This window comes from Onychostoma macrolepis, chromosome 07, assembly GCF_012432095.1.
Source record: "Onychostoma macrolepis isolate SWU-2019 chromosome 07, ASM1243209v1, whole genome shotgun sequence".
Classification (NCBI taxonomy): Eukaryota; Metazoa; Chordata; class Actinopteri; order Cypriniformes; family Cyprinidae; genus Onychostoma; species Onychostoma macrolepis.
The window spans coordinates 39009522-39025453 of NC_081161.1; the positions used below are offsets into that span (position 1 = coordinate 39009522).

Sequence of the window (15932 nt, forward strand, 5' to 3'; positions counted from 1 at the left end):
AAACACAAAGATCCTTTTTTCCCGAAGATCCCCTTCAGGCTCATCTGAGCAACTTTCTTATAGAGTTCTTCAAAAGGCTTCTATAAACTACTCCATCATCGCGTCATGTTCGAGGGAATGATTTGTTTTAAACTGACTAAACTCTTCTCTCCAAACATGGTTTTTGACAGAAGACAGCTTTCAGCCATCATGAGATTATCTATCAGCGCCCAGCTGTGTGTTTACAACAAAAAGCGATGATGTGAAAAATAATTTCATCGTCAGGTTTCCTGTGGGACGTGAATAATAAGAAAGTCGGAGCGTTCTCCGACCACCAGGCACTTCAAAAGCTGCCGGGTGTCACATGCCAGATACAAAAAAAAGAGGTGGCGTCGAGTACGTTGATAGATGGAGGGATGGAAAGATTGCTGACAGCTCTCTCCGTTTCTTTCTTTCTGATGCACTATTTCAACCGTGTGACACGGGAGTATGCATGGAATGACGGCACGAAGGACAAACTAAGAGCCTGTGACATTAAAAATCAGGCTCCTGCAAATACATATGCGAGTGTCACAGAAACTACTTTGAAATTGCAACTTGCCAAGATTGAAGTCACTTGTTATTTAAATGACCAACCAATAGTAAAATATGGTAATCTATTCTAAAAGCTATAAGGTATTTATGAGGACAATGTATTGGAGAAAAAATGTAAAAGAGCAGCAATTATTTTGTGGGCCCAAAAATGAGGAATACTAAATGATAAAACCTAAAAACTGTACTGAAAACAATGACAAACACACCATTTTACAAAATATTTTGGTGGAACAGTAGAGTTCTGCAAACGCTATATGAGTGATGACTGACATATGAATCGCAGAATTGAATTTCTGAATGAACCAATTCACTGAATCAACCCGTTCAAACTAGGTTAGCAACCAACTTTCTTAGCAAGATTCTCTTTAAACAGCTGCTCAATCAGAAGAGTAGCTGAGCTGAAAGAGAAAACAGAAGACGGTTTATGCGAATGTTTACTCTAACGCCTATTGTGGCAACACTGAGAAAACAAGCTCAAGCTCAAGCTCAAGCAAGTGTTAAAACCTGTGTACTTGTGTACAGTATTCGCAATATGCAAAAACAGTTGAACTACTGTCATGCTACTAAAGAAATAAAAAGAAACTAATTTTGGTGCAGTACTTTTATATTGAATACTTATATACTTTATATTTTATATTATATTGAAGATATTTATGAGGACAATATCTGGTAGAAAATTCTCATAAAAACAGAGTTCTGTGGGCCCAAAAACATAAATACATTAACTAATAAAACTGATAAACATTGCAAGTTATTTTGCTAGACAAGTAAACAAAGAAAAGAGTAGTACAAAGACATTCAACATTTTGCGAAGAATTTAGCAAAAACTATATAGTATGATATGAATCAGTGAATCTAATTTCTGTATGAACTAATTCACTTAATCAAACTGTTCACACCAAGTTGTAAACATATTGTCTTTTAACTAACTTAAATCATTGCTCAAATAAGAGAGAAAAACAACAGTTTATGCTAATTTTGGCCAGAAAACCAATTGAGAATACAAACATTTCTGGTAACTGCATGGTCTGACATTTCAGAAAGCAATTATGCATGGTATTGAGTTTGCATAGTTGGAATTGTCTGTGTTCATGTACTTGCGACAGTAATCACAGTACAGCATGACACAAATTCTAAATGCTAAATTGCTACTTGACTGAAATATTAGCATCTAAAAACGCTACTTTGAAACCAGCTGAACTAATGTTATGATACTAAAAAAAAAAAAAAAAATTACATTTTGCAATTTTAGTACTTTTTACTTATATTTAGTTTATTTCTAATACTGAATATTGCTTGTGGCGCACGGCTCATGTAAAGAGGCCACATGGATAGGATACACATACAAACAGTATGACAATACACCAGATTCGCTGGTCTGAAGGTCAGCGGTATGAGCGGCTTCACGGTTCAGTGTGATCTCTTTATGACTGCATCAGGTGCCAACATCCCAAACCCTCGGCCCGGGACTCCCTGGCGCCAACAGAGCTCTGGATGTCAGAGTCGGCAAGCGTTTGATTTAATCACATGTGTTTTGATCTACACCTCAACCAAAGCACAGGATCAAATAGGACTTGAGGTGCAGGATTTACTACGTACATGATCAAAACAATACAGAACCCTCCTAAACTACATTTCTAAGAACACAATTCTTCAAGAAACCAACTCAAACGTCACTAAGAAAAATGAACCACGGTAATACCATAGTATACTTTGAAGTAATACCACAGTATTTTGAAAAGAGTGGTAAAAAAAAGAGTGGTTTTATAATTTTCACTTTCAGTCATGGTCAGTAAACAAAATGCTAGGGCTGGGTTTTGACACAAATTTCAGTTCGATTCTCATTCACAAGCTTGCAATTCGATTTGATTCCCAATTCGATTCGATTCGATATCGATTATTTTGGATATATATCAGGTACACATGCAAAATTTTCTCAAGGAAAAAAAAAATCTCAACTAATGCTGTAAAATATACATGAGAGTCAGTTGGTACTACATTACTATAATATCGAAGGTTAAAACTGACAGATTTTTTAGGCTATACAACTGCTTAAATTACACTTACAATTACATAATATTTCTACTTCAATTCATTTTTTTTTTTTTATATAAACATTTAAATGGTGGCTGTCATAAAGAAATATAAATTAAACATTGAAAAGTAAAAGTTATAATGAATATATTATATGATGCATATATTTAGCAAAATGCTCCTCTCTAAGTTTATTTTTCTATGAGACTAATGAGTTTATGGTCAAATATGTTTTTTTCTGAGGTAAATGTGACAATACGTGACATTGTTTACAAGACGTTATATTGACGTCTCTGCGCGGTTGTAAAGTTGTACTCTTTTTTTTTTTTTTTTTTTTTTAAACTTACTTTCGGATGGTTTAGTCATGTTTATTTTGTGCTGAAACTGGTATTAATATGGAGGAGATCTGATCAGTTCACGTGCACTACCGCTTTTATTGAAATGAGGCACGCCGCGCTACAGCAATCACTCCACATTAAACAGCACCAAAATGGCATTTATTGTTTGAATACTGCAATACAATGGACATAATTTGAAATCTTAAACTTTGTTTCATATTAAAAATACCAAAGCACAATGCTTATTGCGATTTATTGGATGGGAGGTGCCCTTCAATGTTCTGTCCATTAACTGAAAACAGGCTAGAATAATTTATTCTTTTAAGAATCGATATCGCTTCGTAAAAATTAAAATTGATTATAATCTAGATATCGAAATTTTTACCCAGCCCTACAAAATGCCATATACAGTGGGGAAAAAAAGTATTTAGTCAGCCACCAATTGTGCAAGTTCTCCCACTTAAAAAGATGAGAGAGGCCTGTAATTTTCATCATAGGTATACCTCAACTATGAGAGACAAAATGAGAAAAAGAAATCCAGAAAATCACATTGTAGGATTTTTAAAGAATTAATTGGTAAATTCCTCGGTAAAATAAGTATTTGGTCACCTACAAACAAGCAAGATTTCTAGCTCTCACAGACCTGTAACTTCTTCTTTAAGAGGCTCCTCTGTCCTCCACTCGTTACCTGTATTAATGGCATCTGTTTGAACTCGTTATCAGTATAAAAGACACCTGTCCACAACCTCAAACAGTCCAACTCCAAACTCCACCATGGCCAAGACCAAAGAGCTGTCAAAGGACACCAGAAACAAAATTGTAGACCTGCACCAGGCTGGGAAGACTGAATCTGCAATAGGTAAGCAGCTTGGTGTGAAGAAATCAACTGTGGGAGCAATTATTAGAAAATGGAAGACATACAAGACCACTGATAATCTCCCTCGATCTGGGGCTCCACGAAGATCTCACCCGTGGGGTCAAAATGATCACAAGAACTGTGAGCAAAAATCCCAGAACCACACGGGGACCTAGTGAATGACCTGCAGAGAGCTGGGACCAAAGTAAGAAAGGCTACCATCAGTAACACACTGCGCCGCCAGGGACTCAAATCCTGCAGTGCCAGGCGTGTCCCCTGCTTAAGCCAGTACATGTCCGGCCCGTCTGAAGTTTGCTAGAGAGCATTTGGATGATCATATGGTCAGATGAAACCAAAATAGAACTTTTTGGTAAAAACTCAACTTGTCGTGTTTGGAGGAGAAAGAATGCTGAGTTGCATCCAAAGAACACCATACCTACTGTGAAGCATGGGGGTGGAAACATCATGCTTTGGGGCTGTTTTTCTGCAAAGGGACCAGGACGACTGATCTGTGTAAACTAAAGAATGAATGGGGCCATGTATCGTGAGATTTTGAGTGAAAACCTCCATCAACAAGGGCATTGAAGATGAAACGTGGCTGGGTCTTTCAGCATGACAATGATCCCAAACACACCGCCCGGGCAACGAAGGAGTGGCTTCGTAAGAAGCATTTCAAGGTCCTGGAGTGGCCTAGCCAGTCTCCAGATCTCAACCCCATCAAAAATCTTTGGAGTCCGTGTTGCCCAGCGACAGCCCCAAAACATTACTGCTCTAGAGGAGATCTGCATGGAGGAATGGACCAAAATACCAATTTACAATTTAGTGAAAGTTACAGGCCTTTCTCATCTTTTTAAGCGGAAGAACTTGCACAATTGGTGCCTGACTAAATACTTTTTTGTCCCACTGTATACATTGTACACAAAATACCATATAAAAGCTAAATATAAACTCAAATAACCCACAGTTCAAACACCAAGAACTTTATGACTAACTGAAATGAAAACAGATTAAAAGATGAATTTCCAAGAATACAATAAGATTTGGAATGCATTACCAAAGCCAAGACTTATGCAAATTACAAACTCCATGCATGCTAACACACACTGCATAACAGATTGTGTGTGTTTTATATGCACACACTGTACTACAGCTCAAACTAATGAGAGCACGTCACGCATCAAGGACTTCCAAACAGATATATTATGGAAGAGTTATGGAAGTCAGGACTGATGTTTCAATCTCAAATCTATCAATCTCACGGTGTGTCACAGTAACAACATCCATAACGGCCACGCGCTGCAAGCTGGCTACGATCTGGGGTTCTTTGTCAAAAACAAATCATATTTTTTTGTCTGGAAATTTACTTTTTCAATAGCTAGTTATCTAATATACTGCTAATCAGCAGACAACTGCCTATAAAATAGCAATTTATGCTAAGGTTTCCTAAAACCTAACATTTAATACCAATTTATTTAAAACGTTAACAAAATATTTAATCTTTCCTCTAGCTAGAATAAGTAAACAAAGCTGAAAATTGTGATATTCACAATTTTCAGCTTTTTCTTCATCGGTATTCTACATATTTTTCTCAGAGGATTGTTCCTACACATAAAATCATGTTGAATTTAACCCTACATAAATAAGCATAATTAGTTGCTAATGAAGTTCCATTGCTCTCCTATGAATCAGTAATTAGAATGTCTTGTAGAAAATACTAAATAATTCTAACACCATGTCTACACCAGATAAAAAGATAAAAATAGATCTCACCGATTATAATAAGCAGAGCTGTCTACACTGAAAACGTTTCTCCTGCCGCTTTATTGTCCTAGTCCATATGAAATGAATTGCATTTATTTACTAATACAAATATATTTTTCATTTCAATTTCATTTGTGCATTTAAACAACTTATTACTGTTAAATCAAAGCCACATTTAGATGTTGCTGTTCTCTTGCCTACTAATTTAAAGTTTTGGTTTCTGATCGTATGTATATACAGTTTTGTAAATTATACCTTTTTGTGTAAAATACTGTATTTCATTCCATAACAACATAGTAAAAGTTAATTTTAACACTACTGAATTTTAAAAGTAGTAAATTACACTCACCGTTGCAGAATATTAATTTGATGAAAAATACAGTAAAAACTGTAACAATGTGCAAAAATTATTATAATTTTAAACAACTATTTTCAATCTGAATATATTTTAAAATAGAATTTATTCCTGTGATGCAAAGCTGATTTTTCAGCATCATTACTCTAGTCTTCAGTGTCACATGATCTTTCAGAAATCAGTCTAATATGCTGATTTGCTTCTCAAAAAAAAGAAGAAGTTTTTTTTTTATATTATTATCAATGTTGAAAGCAGTTGTGCAGCTTAATATTTTTGTGAAACCATGAAATGTTTTTTTTTTTTCTTGGATATCTGGATCAATAGAAAATTCATTAGAAAAGAACAGCATCTATTTGAAATCTTTTCTAGCAAAATCTTTACTTTAACTTTTAATGTGCCCTTGCTGAACAAAAGTATTGATCCTTGAAAAAAAAAAAAAAAATATCTTACTGACCACAAACTTTTGAACGGCACTGTAGGATGACTAGATAAGCACGTTTTGTTTTAGAAGAGAAATACTTCCATACATCCAAATTCAAAGTTAAAAGTTTGAGGAAAATTAAATCGTAATTCGACAAACCCAAAACTAGCATAAAAAAAAATCTCACAAAATGACTTGGAGTACCCAGAATCCTCACTGAACAGAAAAAAAGATTCAGTAACGACACACGCAGCCCACTGAACACCTTCTGTTAATGTAACGGATGCCGTAAGGAGAAACTCAGCCTCTCCTGACCATTAGCTTCAGTCACTAAAACCTGTCACCACCACTTCACACGTCGCTAAACCCTGTGTGTGTGTGAGGGTCAGCTGTGATGCAAGGGGTTAAACGGTGGTTAATCGCAGCTCTTTACCTAACCAGTCGTTAAACTTCTTGACCTCTGAGGGCAGGCCCAGCTCGGTGAAGTCCCCCGTGTGCAGCAGAACGTCCCCGTAAGGCATCTGGATGCCATCTGTCCGTGAGTGTGTGTCCGACACACACACAAAACGCGTGTGGCCACTCGGCTTGGGACTGTCGTACGAGATGGGGTCCACCCTGAGAGCGAGAGTAAGCCACAGAAAGACAGATGGAGGGAGAGAAAGAGAAGGAGGGTATTTTATGAACATGAAAATCAGCAGAAATAACTGTACACAACTGATAGCCGGCTAGCTACACAAGTACATGAGCTCAGCGACATGCTTAAAATCAGTCTGTCATTGCTATACTCCTAACACGACAGAACAAACCAAAAAAAACTTGTAGTGGCAAAACTTATCTATAACAGATCCATGTGTGACGGAAACAATAAGGCACCGGATTCAATGAATGATAGGTATTGGAATTGATCCATATTTCTTATCATACACTAGCATTAAAGTCATACAAAAGCATTAAAATGTTTTTGAAGGAAGTCTCAAATGCTCACCAAGGATGCATTTACATTTATACAGTAATATTATGAAATTTTCTATTTTAATATATTTTTAAAATGTGATTTATTTCTGTGATGTTAAAGCTTCATTTTCAACATAATTTCTTCAGTGTCATGTGAGCCTTCAGAAATTATTCTAATATGCTGATTTGCTGCTCAAGACACGTCTCTTATCATTATCAATGTTATATATAATATAATATAATATAATATCAGTATCAATGAAAACAGTTGTGCTGCATATTTTTGTGGAAATCATTTTTCTTCAGGATTTCTTGATGAACAGAAAGTTCAAAAGAACAGATTTTTAAACATTTAAAATGTCCTTGTCACTTTTGATCAATTGTATGCATCCTTGCTGAATAAAAGTATTATTTTTCTTTAAAAAAAAAATAAATAAATAAAAAATAATCTTACCACCCCCAACCTTTTGACTAATAGTTTATAAATGACAAATATTCTTGTATTAATTATAAATATATATATATATATATATATATAAAAATATAAAAACAAACATAAATTATGTTCTTATAATCTGGAATACAACCGTTCTAAAATTTAGTTTACGTCCATAAGTATAGGCAGGCAGACAAATAGAACAACAAATAGATGGATAGTTGGATAGACAGATATTTTGGAATTGGAATGCAACAAAAACTGTTGTTGCAGAAACATTTTTCCATTTGCATTCACAGCTTTCGTGGAAAAGTGAAAACTAGAGCAGAATCTTTTGTTGCAGAAGCTCTGAAAATGGAAGCAGCCTTCAGAAATTCTCACATTTGATGTCTATTTAAGAGAATCACTCTCTTCTTGTCTGAACATCCTTTTATTTATTTTCCCAAAGATAGTTTGGGGGGCAGGGGGTGGGGGGTGGAAGAAATTCTCCTCTATAACTCAAAAGGAATGAAAAAAGGATCTTGGCTGTAATTGCAGTCAGAAACGTGCAATAAGCCACACTTTTCCCCCCCACTATTATTTCATTACTAAAAGGGTTGTCAGTCGACAAAAAGCCCTCGGCTCTCTAATTAACACTTACATCTCCTGTCCGACTAAAAATATAAAGGACCTTAGGAAGGGAAGTGGGCCGTTGTGCACAACACACATGCTCTCTGTCTCTCTCTCTCTCTCACACACACACACACACACACACACACACGCACACACGCACACACAATTCCATTAAGGAAAACAAGTATGTTAAGCAGTTGTACATAAAAGAGAATAGACTCAAATGAAAGAAAATAAAATAGCGCAGAATGGCAAATAGCGAGTCAACAAAAAAGAAGAAAGAGAGAGAAAGAAGAAATATACAGAGTCATCTATAAGGTAAGCAAACACAAAGTAAAACGAAAGAATGAAGAAAAAGAAAGAAAGAAAAAGCCACCCGTTTTCCATCGTCACTGGCTCGTGCATCTTTCTGAATTGTGATTACATTTATATGACCAAGTCATATCTGAAATGAACCACCTGCACAGAAAATCATGACACTTTAAAAACGAGAGAGAGAGAAACAGCGGACAGAAAATAATATTTGTTATTGATCACAATGCAGTAAATAAAAGCAGGCCCGTGCACGCTCACACACACACACACACACACACACAAGTATTGATTAAATGTGGTCTGTGGTGGTCAGGCCAGCCACGGAGATATAAAAGACTCGACAGATCTAGTTATGGAAGCGGCTGGCGTGCTGAACTCTGTGGCCTGCGCACACACACACACACACACACACGGTCATATGAGTCAACAAGGTTTTTCCACATGGAAACAGAGCTGCGTATCTGTCGGTCCGTTGTCACCTGAACACGCGAATCACAGGATTCGTTTCACAAGCAAACCAACATTTTAATGCCAACATGAAATAAAAATGGACATTTGCTTTCTTAATACACTTCTTACGAATTGTGAATGATTAACTGAGGTACATTTTAAAAAACGTACATGAAAATCAAACCAGTGAGCATCAAGCATGAAGCCGGAGAAACAGTATTCCTTAAAAACTGGTTGATTCATTGATTTTTAAATATATTTCCACTTGAATAAAACCAATTTATTTACATGAAGCACATTTCTACCTGAAAAAACATTTACTCAAGGTGCTTAGCTTTCTAAAAGAAAGCCGAAATCACCACAGCCACAAATATAGCCATGATGGAGCCTTTTGAATATTTGCTCATTGTTTTAAATATTCACTCAGTCTTTTAAATATTCATTAGGCGGGGGGAGAATAGAAAGGATTATTCGGACCAGGGGCTTATGGAGCCACTGAAATTGCATTAGAGCAAAACTGGAATGTGTGTGTGTGTGTGTGTGTGTGAGAGAGAGATTGGGAATGTGTGAAACTGTAAAAGGAAAGAAATATCTTAGGAAACTGAGTGAATAAAGACACAGTCGTTCGAATCCACAGTAAAAGTATGGTAAAAACAACACTTAGATATGAGAAGCTTCCTCATGCCAGGAAAAGACCTTTATAAAACACACACGTTCAGACTCCGGATGCACCGCGGCTCTTTTATTAGATACATGTGTCATATTGCACAGGAAAGCGTTTTGATTTCTGTTCAAAGATACTCTATTTGACAGCGCTCACTTGATTCTTTAACCTTCAGGAACAACAAACAATTGAACTTTATCAAAGATTTCAAAAACAGCCACAGTTCATCTGCTTCAGAGAGCCGAACACAGGCATGCTATTTGTGGATCTCTCTTCTTTCCTTTAGCTTTTGTTATAAGAAATAACCTAAAATTTGTAAATAGCAGCCACAATTGTTTATAAGGTCAAAACTGAGGTTGGGAACAATTAGCTGGTTTCTATTTTGACTTTCTTCCTTTTTTTAGCACAGTTAACATTGCACCCTCAGTCCTCATGGGAAGAAATAAAGTGACAAGTGATTAAAGATATACGATAAAAGGCATATCTGCCACACAAATCATAGTTTTTGTGTCAATCAAGTCATAATCAGAGCTAAAAATGAGTGACATTTTGTTGGTTGCTTGGTTTCTATTTGTGTATGCTGTGCTGGGTAGCTCCGCCCACTGCACACTCTCATTGGTCGGAAATCCTGCTCCACTTAACAGTGCATTAAACATGTTCTGATTGGCTCTGTTGTATCAAACAAATGACACTTTAACTTTTCCAGATTATATCTAACAGTCTATATGTGAACATTTCATCCATTATCAGCGCAAAATAGGTTTAAAATCCACTTCTCTCAGAATTAAGCTTCTCTTTTTGAATCAGACTATTTCCATCAACATTAATATAGCCAGATTTACATTGCGATCCCACCTACTCTTCATAATTGACAGAGGAAATGTTAGTCAATGTGCTTTACAGCACAGAGACACCTGCTGTCCAATGAGAAGAAAGAATAATTACGTTAGACCCTCCGTCCCCCACCCCAGCGCTCATTATGACATAATGATTGTCCGGTCAATAGGCGGTTAATTTAGAGCCTGACCTCTGGTCTACGGGTTTAAAGGCAGTGCTCCAACTGCTAATTAACATCAGATGCCCATTATCTGGGTTCTTACGTTAGTCAGAAACATTCATTTTACTAATATTACTCTCTGCTAATGTAAATGAAATCATTATCGAATTACAAAACGGAGACAAATCCAGACAAACAACTGATTGTAGATCAAAATATCTGGTAAAGGAGATTGTATTTTGGCATTGGTTTTTGAGGTCAAATCTATCGACAATGAATGGATAAATCAAGTTTTCAAAAACAAGTATATTATATATATATATATATATATATATATATATATAAAACTGATTAATTTATTAAATAGAATATTTTTCTTTTTGTTAATTTTGAGCATTTCAGCATTTTTGCCTTTTTGTTTTTGCATTTTTGTGCAATTGTGTTTTTGCATTTATCTGAAATAAAAAAAAAAATCCTGGAATGAAAAATAAATAATAACCTGTTTTAATAATAAAAAAGTCCTGAAATCAGGTCGATGCATTAATATTGAAAATATCAGAAATAATAACATCACAATTCACAAATATGATGGATAGATGTATGATAAAAATGTTATATTAATGTTAGTTTTTAAACAACAATTATACTTACTGGAATAGTTTTTATTGATTTAACCTCACAAATATGATAGACAGATAGGACATTATATCGGTTAAATCTAAAACAAAACAAAAAAATTACAGCCATTAAAAGAAGACGTGCAATTTCTTCATAGAAGGATAAATCAGAGCTCCGCACAGACTACAAGGAAATATTTCGCATTTCTCTCCCGCCATGGAAAGATTCCTTCTTTAATGTAGGAATTTGCTGAGAGAGTGACCGAGAGAAAGAGTCGGAGTGAGAGATTGAACCCTCTGTGTACAGTATGAATATTTCAGAGGGCCGTGTTTTGTAGATGTGGGGCACAGGGCTGTGAAAAGAGTGCCCTGCAGTCAAGCCTTTGATGCGGATAGCACCGCCACTGCACTGATCTTCGGCAGGAAATGGACTTTTCAGTCTTATCTGCCTCACTCAGGGCCACGTGCGCGCGTGTGTGTGTGTGTGTAAGACAAGCAGGGGCAGGAAGCTCCATGAACCAGGGCCAAAGAATAAAAATTATAATGATAATCATCAAGAGGATCCAAATATTTACTGGCTTTTCCACTCATGCGGCTCGGCTTGTATTGGTGAAGAAACATCAAGCCGTACGTGCAGTCCACCACCTTCCCTCATACATAGCAATGAAATCCATTTCAGAAAGAGAGACACAGCGTTTCTATCTTATCTTGTGCTTCTCAGCTGTCGGCGCTAATTCAATAAACTTCAGAGTAACACAGAGAGCACAAAAACGAGAGAGAAAGAGAGAGAGAGAAGCTGGAAAAACAGCATGGAGGATGAATGAGGAAACACTTCATGAACAAACATTTCAATTAGAACATGACAATTTGCAGCCCTTTTAGAAACCATGGTGTATTTCCACAGGTTGTGTTGTTATTCAAAAATCTGCTGTATTGTAAGTCTAAAATCTATTTAAAATTAAAATCGCAGATTTCATAATACGCCAACCTCTCAACTTTTCATGTTTTGATGTCATTTTCAGCCCTTTGCCAAAAAATATAATTCAGATTCACCACTGACAAGGATAAAAAATGCATAAAATAAAACAATAAGCCAAATGATGTTATTAGGCAGGATGTGAAGTGTGGTAAAAATGACTATATTGCACAGCTTCCAGTGGATTATCGCTTCTATAAAAATGGCGACGATACCATATTGTATAATAAACATTAACAATTAATTATTATACTTATCAATTATACTTACTCAAATAGTGTATGTTGATTAAACTTAAAAATATTACAATCATTAATAATTACCATTCAAAACGTTGGGGTCAGTAAAGGCCATTGCACACTGAGTCCGAAATTTTCACGTGCCTTTCCAATCAAAATGCATGCTACGGATGTGAAAACGCAGAAAATCGAACCTGATCTGAATTTTATTTAATGACAGATGAAAGTTTCGGAGGCAGTGTGCAATGACCTTAAGATTTTTTAAAGAAAGAAATTAATACTTTTTTTTATTCAGCAAGAATGTATTAAATTGATCAAAAATGACATTTTTAATGGTTAAAAAAATATTTCTTTTTCAAATAAAAGCTGTATCAGCATAACAAATCAGCATGATTTCTGAAGGATCATGTGACACTGGAGTAATGATGCTGAAAATTCAGCTTTGCCACCACAGGAATAAGTTATATTTCAAAATGCATTAAAATGAAAAAAACTGTTATTTTACATTGTAATATTATTTCACAATATTAGCGTTTTTACTGATCAATAAATACGCCTTGGTGAGCTAAGCACACTTTCTGTGATTCAGACTGTTTTAACACTGCAGACTGTAGAACTGAAACAGTTAATCCTGAAGTGGCTGTTATAAAACAGATTCCTTCAATCTTACAGAACCAATTGAAGGAAAAGTTACAGAGCATGCAATGCAGTCCACCGTGACATCTAAAGCAGAGTATGAGGGCAATCTAATCTTAACGAATAATCTATTCAGAACTAGCAAGTCAGACGTCCTTTATCTGTGACAGAAGTGGGAAATTTTAGCCAATCGATTTAGCAGGATCTTCACTCCTCTCTGTACCGGCCACAGTGCCGTTTGTCTGGAAGGGAAGTGCACAGTCGCCTGGGCTGAAAAAAAAAAAAAAAACTTCAAACGTACAGACCTGTCCCAGACCTGCCCAATGTCAATTGTCACTTGACCCCCGTGACCTTGTGCAGTGGCTGCCTCGGCGGACAGAAGCTGTGTGAGTTTAATCAAGGGTTCTCTCATTTCAAAGGCTTTGGGAAGTCCTGTGTAACCCTCCCACACACACACACACAAGCTAAAACAGATCCCCCTGAAAAGTTCAGGCCTTTCGGAGGAACCGCCAGAACAAGAGAGAGTGCTGATTTAATTCTGCGGGACATCTGCATTACAGAGGCCGGCTAGAGTGCTTACTGCAATTACAGTCCACGCAAAGCCCCACTAGTTCCAATATTTTCAATCCCATGCATTTCCATTACACGCACCGCACACGGATGCGCACACGAACGTACATACTGCACTCGATTTCTGTCGTTTGTCACTCATGTGCTTTAGAAAGACAACGTAAATGTGCCGAACATAAATCTCTAAAGACAGGTGCGGTAAAACCTGCTCATACACAACACGTCAATGCATCCGAACTAGGCTAGTCACCATATCCTCTTTTAGAAGAGGAATTTTCTGCAGGTCTTTCATCAATGGAAAAAAAAACGCAACAATTTTTTTTTCAAACGAAAAGAGAAACAGACTTCGTAAAGCAACAATATTCTTCTTTCTCCTGTCCAACAACAAGATAAATACATGAGGTAATTCAAACAACACTGAATTCAAAGCGAATACAAAAGTCTGTGGTTTGTTTGTGTGCTAGAAAGCATGCTGCATTCGTTTAGCTCGATATGAACACCCTCTTCTTCCCCGTGGCTGGGATGAAATGAACGGAGTTGAAATTCTTAAACGCTTCGCACTTTTATGAGCGTTTTAATTATTCAAAAGTTGAGAAATTAACAAGGCTAAAGGAAGCCGATCAGAGCCGCACAATGAAAAAAGAGAGAGAGAAAGAAAGAGAGGGGGGAAACTAGAGGGATAGTTCAGTCTTGCAGACTTAAGACAAAATTTTAAAATGAAGTGCACAATATTGCAATTTTTCCCAGCAAAATGTATTAATTTTAATTAATCAAGTTAACAATGATGAATCAGCTCATAAGAGTCATTTGCTTGTGAATCAGACTGCATTGGACATGCTGCATGCTACATGCAAATTCACATTCACTACTTAAAGCACTATCCCATTGATGAATCTATCGAAAATAGAACTATTGTTTTTTTTTTTGTTCCATTTTCTCTTTGTGATTTCATAATCAATCTACTCTGTATTGAACAGCCGAGTATTTTTAGGCTGGCATCCTTTCAGGCCTGAAAACGTGCACATTAAAGAGCAGGGCAATGGAGCCAAAGATCAATTACACTCTTATTAAAGAGGGCTGGAGAAATAAAGGCACAGGAGCTGCCGGGCCGTGCTCGGTTATTTCTGTTAGATCAGGTTAAAAAGAAAAAAAGGCAACAACCAATTTCAGGTGGAAGGTGGCTGTGGGGAGGAGGGGTAATGAGGGAGCAGGTGAACAACCGATTTCAATCACAAAGAAGATAGGGATAGAAAAAGAAAGAGAGGGAACAAATAAAAAAGGATGTAGGGGAGACAGTAGATAAAAAAAAAAAAAAGTATATAACTAGACTATACTATCATTGCTTACAAGGCAGCAAAAGAATAAGCTTTAGGTAATTTGGGATCTAAGCTTTGGTTCTGCATAAATGCTGCATCAGAAATTTGTTATTGAGAATAAACATGTAACCTAACAGTGCAAAGCCAGCTATGTGGTTAAATAGATGCAATAAAGAAAAGACCAATCACATTTCAATATTCAAATAAGCACAAGAAAGAAGACCAATTGCTATGCTGTATTCAAATAAATGCAAGAAAGGTCAAATCACAATGCAGTATTTTAGATTCTGAAACACTATCAACATTTTCAAACTTTAAATCTTACATTTCTTAAGTAATTTCTCTCTTAAAAAAAGGTTGAAATTATCTACACAAAAACTTTGTGGATGAGAAGAAGAGTTTTAATCGAGTGCTGCCTTTTAAACACTTTAAAAATTAAAGTAAAAAAAAAAAAAAAAAATGCCGAAGTCATGTCAGCTTTAGATATTGTTAAACAATGTGCTCAGCATTTCCTTTCCATAAATCTTCCCAAAAATCACACAAGCTCATGTAGTTTACACGACATGCCTAGCACCAGAGCATATGCTCTCTGTTGCTGTGAATTTGTTCCATGCAAACAAGAGGAGAGAAAAAAAAAACACATAGGTGCCTAAAGGAAAGGGGAGGGAACTAAAACTGACAAACGTGCTAGTTCTTGGCCAGAGTGCTGCACAAAAGAAAAAACGTTTCTTCCTAAGTCTTCCTCTGACCCCTGAGGTCACGTTAGCGAGCCTTAACGAGGGTAATTGCTGTCGATGCACAGGGGCCATGTG

At 36.3% G+C, this 15932-nt stretch overlaps 1 protein-coding gene across 2 annotated transcripts in view; it reads right to left on the reverse strand.

Annotated features, from left to right (window-relative positions):
• mpped2a (metallophosphoesterase domain containing 2a) overlaps window positions 1–15932 on the reverse strand; it is a 63975-nt gene that overhangs the window by 42012 nt on the left and 6031 nt on the right. For both annotated transcript variants that reach the window (XM_058782614.1, XM_058782615.1), the window contains exon 3: window positions 6772–6953. In XM_058782614.1, coding sequence (XP_058638597.1) covers window positions 6772–6953 — 182 coding nt within the window. The remainder of the gene's footprint in view (window positions 1–6771; window positions 6954–15932) is intronic.